Source organism: Lolium rigidum, chromosome 3, assembly GCF_022539505.1.
Source record: "Lolium rigidum isolate FL_2022 chromosome 3, APGP_CSIRO_Lrig_0.1, whole genome shotgun sequence".
NCBI lineage: Eukaryota > Viridiplantae > Streptophyta > Magnoliopsida > Poales > Poaceae > Lolium > Lolium rigidum.
The window spans coordinates 83,692,151-83,698,250 of NC_061510.1; the positions used below are offsets into that span (position 1 = coordinate 83,692,151).

A 6,100-nucleotide genomic window follows, 5' to 3' on the forward strand; every position below is an offset into this window, starting at 1 on the left:
ACATAAGGCAAAGAGCTCCTCAAGTCGTGATCCCTGACTCCTGAATTAGCACAATGGTACAGCCAATGATACAGCACTGACTGGTACCCCAAAAGAGAGGAGAGCTCCAAGCAAGCATGCATGAGAATGAGAGAAAGCAACAGCTAGATGCTTCACGCCAGGACACAACACACAGAACAAGCGACTACATCGGTCATCACCCTCCCTCTGAATCCAAGAGAAAAACAAGAGGCAACAAAGCTCCCTACTACTAACTATGGTAGATGTGTTTTACTAGACTGATTAGCATCAAACACTCATTAACTGAAGCTAACTAGAGCAAGCCCGGACGTTACAGGATGCTTAAACTTCAGACTTCAGAGCCCGTGGCTGTGATGCCGGAAGAAATGCGCCGGGGAAGGAGCGGGCGCCGGCGGGAGCATCGTGAAGTTCTGGAGGCCGCCGGGGAACGGCCAGGAGCCGCCCGGAGCAGCTGATAGCGGCATCGTGATGGGAGCCGGCACGGGGCACTGGTAGCACTTGGTGAAGAGGCCGAAGGAGTCGATCTGGCGAACGAAGTTGGTCATGCTCGCCCAGCCGCCGAAGCCGAAGCCGACCACCAGCACCCACACCACCACGAACGTGTTGATCACGTACGTCCCCGTCCATCGCCCGGCGAACCGCGGCGGCTGCTCCACCGCGTTCTGCATGTCAACATTCAGACAAGAGTTGATTAATTTGGGCCATAACAGAACAGAGTTACATACTTACATTGCAATTGTTCATCTTTCTAAGAGTACAGCTGGTGTCCTTTTGAGGCACTTTGCTGTGGTGTCCGTCCAAGGTCCATTGGCCATATATGGGGGTCGGGTCCGAGCACCAGGTGGTACAAAAGCACCTTTGTCGTATTAGGCGCTTTTCACTTTACTTCTACGAAGTGTGCGAAATAGTTGACGCTGCTGGTGTTTGTCTTACATCCAGCACGACCACTAATTATGTTTCACGCTTAATCATATATAGCCATAGCTTTAAGTTGCGCTCGAGTGAAAAGTTGTGCTGCAAGCTGTGCCAAGTGACATCTAATCAAGGCCTAGCTTCATAGCTTGGCCTTGGCATGCCAATGCAAAGCAACCAAGTTACGAGATGCCCAAAGAATATAGAAGGTGTGCAATAAGCTAAAGTGAAAGCAAAGTGTAACTGTTCTCAATTCTAAGATGCACAATGTACTCCTAGCAAGGACAGTAAAACAGGGAGAGTAAAACATTAGTTTTACCTCACGGGCGTGCGCGGAACGGTATGTGACCATGTGCGCGAGCGCCGGGATGATGTAAACGGTGAAGCTGACGAGGAGCGATCCGACGGCGGAGTTGATGGGCCCGAAGAAGGGGAAGACGATGGCGAGGAACCAGATGGGGACGACGACGGGGAGCCTGGCGGCGGCGCGCTTGCAGAGGCTGCGGCAGTCGTGGAGGCCGATGAGCTTCTCCCAGACGAAGTAGAGCGGCGTGCATGCGAAGCCGAAGGTGATGATCTGGTGGACGAGCATGAGCACGACGGCGGCGTCCCGGAACGGCGTGCGCGGCAGCAGCGACAGCGCGTTGGAGTGCGTGAGCAGCTGGTCCCCGAACGCCCAGTACACGCTCGCCGCCGACGGCAGCGTCAGGGTGAGCACGTACAGCGTCGCCAGCAGGTAGATGGCCTTGAACTTCTGCGGCCGCCACATCGCGTGCATCACCTCCCTGAAATTATAACGTAAGATATAGGTGATTAATTAGAGTTAGATCGAGCTGCTGTAAATCATGGACCGATGTTTATACTGCAAAGCCTGCAACGAGGTGACTGAAGCGTGGCGTGCAGTGCTCTTTGCATTTTCATTTCTGTTCGTGCAGTGCGCGGCGCTGCAGCGCTCTTGCAAGCTAGTGTGATACAGACTACAGAGAGCTCTGCGCCATTTTTCGGTGGTGTTTGTATCTGCGGACAGGCGTTATCGTATGTAGCACGGGTTGAAGAAGCAGGGCAGGAGCCCTGCTGAATGTAAAAAGCAGCAAATGCTCCTAGGGTAGAGCGGCTCTTTCCCTGTGGCTGGCCAGAAAATGAATGGGATGGGATGGCCGGACCGCCGGAGGCCAAGGTTTCAGAAGAACAGAGATGCCCTGTCAGTGCAAATGAAACTGCACGCATTTGGTGCCAAGGCTGAACAGTGCACAGAGGCTGTCTGGCTTGGCATGTGTCAGCTTGCTACTTACTTTGTACCTTCATTTCGAAATTGTTTTTGGAACAAGACATTTTGAAATTGCTGTGGGCCAAGGCTGTCTCGTCCATCCGCAGCACGCAAGAAATTGGACTAGCGTGTACACTTGTGGTCACATTCTGAAATGTACAACCTACTAGCTAGTAAATTATGCAGTCTATTCAACTGCATACAACGGAATAGAGTGGGCTTGCTGTGCTCACCGGATAACACAGAATTTTGGCGGAGTTGGCCATATGTCCAGGCCCTAGAGCCCAGAGGTCCACATGCCAGAACCCATTACTCATCTAATGAAAACTATTAATTACTGACACTAAAATATCAGTAAATTGATAGGAGTGCAGGGTGTTCGTTGGCTTACACAGTAACAGCATGCCCACCGAAGGTGTAGAGAATGTTGGTGGCCCCGGTGAAGTAGAGCACCATCTTGGTCGGGCCCGAGTGCTTCACACCGTCAACCTAAGTACAGGCGTCCACAAAGATGAACAGCACAAGTGTTCGTCAGCTTAACTTCATTCAGTGTTCTTCACACCATCTACTAATTCAGATGCGAAATGATAGAGATGGTGTGTACTATTGAACGGACCTGGCCATGGATGAGGGAGGCGACGGCGAGGTACCAGGCGGTGTAGGTGGTCATGACGAGGCCGAGGAAGGACCAGATCCGGTAGTTGTGGAAGGACGGGATGAACACCGTCGTGGCGCAGCAGGCGCCGAAGATGTACGTCCACGTCCTCTTGTCGAGCCGGTCGTTGATGTAGTAGATGTTGCTGCAATGCAAACGCACATCAGACAATAGCTCGTAATCAGACACCCGCTTTAGTTAACCTAGCTCAGGCCTAATCATTCCGGAAGAAACAAATTAAACGAGCCCTCCGAGACGACACTTTTCTCTATTACCCGTGTCCATGCTTTACCAAACAGAAATGATGAGCGACATTAGCTCAGTTCATGGTCTGGTACCTGGCGCAGGCGATGAGCTGGATGACGGAGCCGAAGAGGAGGAATGTGCAGTTGAAGGCGAGGCCGACGTTTCTCCAGTGCCGCCCGAGCAGCCCGTCCAGCACCTCGAACCACTGCAATTCAGACAAGCGTTTCAGTTCAGACTTCTGACCGACGACATGCAAGACGGCCAAGCAATGGATCTGCAAGCTATGGAGGGAGACATCGATCGATCTTCTCCTACCTGGATGACATGGTTCCTGAAGTCCGCCTTCTCCCTCTCCTTCCTGGTCCTGTACTCCAAGTACAGGATGCTGATGAGGTACGCCGTCCAGCTGCCCATTAAGCCGTAGAAGAGCTGGAACAGTATGCCGCTCAGCATTCCCAACTGCGAGAAGGAGTATGGCAACGTCAGCAGCACCTGGGCCACCTGATCAGGATGAAACCATTCAGACAAAGTGAGGACTAGCAAGCTAATGCAGGACACAGCAGACACTAGTGCCGCCATGAGATCTCCTGAAGAAACTGAGGAGAATGTTCACCTGGTTGGAAGCGCAGCTGAACCAGGCGTCGTAGGCTGAGCCCCCGTGCCAGAGGAGGCCGGAGAGCCGCGACTTTGCGGCGCTGGAGTCGCCGTCTTGCTCCATCTCCTCGTACCGGCCTACGCCGATCGTTCCTGGCACCTTCTCGTCGGCGAGGCTTTCATTGGCTGCTGCGGCCATTATCCCTCCTCAGGCCTTGCTTCTTGACGCTTGTTTGTCCTGACTCCTCTGTGTTACTTCTTGAGCTAAGACTCTCTCGTCACGTTTTTGTTGATCGAGTTTATACTTTATAGTGGAGTAGAGCCCTTCTGTTGGGATGCCTCTGCCTAGTGGAGTGAAGAGAGGACGGGGAGCGGTGTCATATATAGAGAATCGTATTACCATGCAAACAAAAAAAACAAAAAAAAAAAAACGGGGTGCTAGCAGTAGCAGGGTCCTAACAGGGAGGGTTAATAAAGCCCAACATGTGAGCATAAAGAAAAATGTCTTTTCCCTAATCTCTCTGTTTCTTTCCATGACCTCTTTTGGCTACAATTGGAGAGAGAAACGAAAGAGGACAAAGAAACGTTAAAGGAATAAATATGACCAGTTTAAAAGTGTTTAACTCTTTTGTCAGATGGTCATACTTTTGATTGTATTTGAAAGATTTACCAACTCATAGATGGCCATTTTATTTGTACCTCCACAATTTTCTCACAATTTCTCAAACTTCAAAGTGTCTCTACTGACGCGTACATGTGTGCTCGCGTGGAACCCTAAACCGCCCTAAACCTAGTGAATTCGGCACATTTGCATGGAATCCTAAATCAGCCTCACGCGGCGGCGCCGCGCCGCCGCCGGGGCGCCCGCCTCCTCCCCTCCCTTCGCCCCCTCCCGCGCTCTCCTTTCCGCCGGCGCCACCGGGAGCATCACCGGGCAAAGCCCGGGCGGTGTGGTGTCGGCTGTGGACTTCACTCCTGGCGCCGAGTTGACGGGGATGATGTCGCTCGTCGGGTCTTCTCATGGCGTCGGTGTAGCGAGGGGATGGCAGCCACAGCAGATCTGACGGCCGCAAGATGCCGAGGCGGCGCCATTCAGTCTGTTCGGGCTCGATGGGGCTTGGGCGGAAGGGATGTGCGGCTCCTGCGGGAAGCGACGTGCGATCCTCGTTTGTGTTCCTTCCACTTCACGAGGGCGACTGGAGTATCTACTCTAGGCACGGCGGTGGTGGTCTTCTCTTTAGCCGGAGGATATCGGATAGTTTTGTGGCTAGCTTCGGCGGATCTCGGGATCTATCATATAGCTCCCGACGGCGCGCATGGTTGCCGGTGAAAGCCGGCCCTGACTTTGGTCATAGCGGACGATGGCGACGCATGCTTGTCGTTACCTTGTTGAAGGCATTGTATCTGCAGTCTACGTCCTTTTCGCATGGGTATCTTCAGGGGAAACCCTAGATTCGGGTCTCCCGGATCGGACGATGGCAGCTGATGAGCGCAGATTGCACACAGTTGGGGAACCCCAAGAGGAAGGTATGATGAGCACAACAACAAGTTTTCCCTCGGTAAGAAACCAAGGTTTAACCAACCAGTAGGAGAAATGCGTGACTTCTGAAGGTGTTGCTAGCTGACTAAGTGACAGGGCGCACTACCGACGTCAGCAACAACGTGAAACCTGCACACAACACAACCAAAATACTTCGCCCCAACCTACAATGAGGTTGTCAATCTCACCGGTTTTGCTGAACACAAAGGATTGAATGTATCGAGTGGAAGGAGATGTTTGCAGTAATTAAAGACAACAGTGCTTGCGGAAAGTAAACAGAGCAGGATTGCAGTGGATGAATTTATCAAGGAAAGGACCAGAGCCCACAGTTCACTAGAGGTGTCTCTCCATAAAGTTAAATAACATTCATGTTGGGTGAACAAATTACAGCTGGGCTGACAGAATATCGACCATACATGACAAGATGATTACTATGAGATTTGTTTGGGCATTACAACATAATACACAGACCCGTAATCCAACTACATCTATGACTAACAATCCACCTATCGGTTATCGTCCGAACGTCTTTCAGTATTAAGTTGTCGGCAACAGATTATCACATTAAGCAATGTGTGTAAAGTAAACAATATAATTACCCTTAGATAAAACATTGTTGTTTTCTCTCTAGTAGCAACAACACATCTACAAGCTTAGAAGTTATTGGCACTCTTCCAGAAAACTAGAGGCATGAACCTACTATCGAGCATAAATACTCTCTCTTGAAGTCACAAGCATCTACTTGGCTAGAGTATCTACTAGCAACGGAGAGCATGCAAGATCACAAATAACATATGACATGAATATATAATCGACCTCAGCATAGTATACAATATTCATCGGATCCCACCAAACACAACATGTA

The 6,100-nt window shown here is 51.0% G+C and overlaps 1 protein-coding gene across 1 annotated transcript; it reads right to left on the bottom strand.

Moving 5' to 3' along the window:
- Window positions 1-356: 356 nt before the first annotated feature.
- Window positions 357-3,894, bottom strand: LOC124697184 (auxin transporter-like protein 2). The gene is made up of 7 exons (XM_047229812.1): window positions 3,715-3,894; window positions 3,417-3,602; window positions 3,194-3,306; window positions 2,817-3,000; window positions 2,592-2,689; window positions 1,253-1,718; window positions 357-683 (listed from the first exon to the last, which is right to left on the bottom strand). Exons 1-7 carry the CDS (start codon window positions 3,892-3,894, stop codon window positions 357-359), a joined length of 1,554 nt encoding a protein of 517 aa, XP_047085768.1.
- Between the last annotated feature and the right edge of the window lie 2,206 nt (window positions 3,895-6,100).

Excerpts from the sequence above, each read along its gene's own strand:
- LOC124697184 (XM_047229812.1), bottom strand. The coding sequence starts at position 3,894 with ATGGCCGCAGCAGCCAATGAAAGCCTCGCCGACGAGAAGGTGCCAGGA. Across the intron at positions 3,603-3,714 it reads TCAGCTGCGCTTCCAACCAG|GTGGCCCAGGTGCTGCTGAC; the intron begins GTGAACATTCTC and ends CATCCTGATCAG. Across the intron at positions 684-1,252 it reads GTTCCGCGCACGCCCGTGAG|AACGCGGTGGAGCAGCCGCC; the intron begins GTAAAACTAATG and ends GTTGACATGCAG.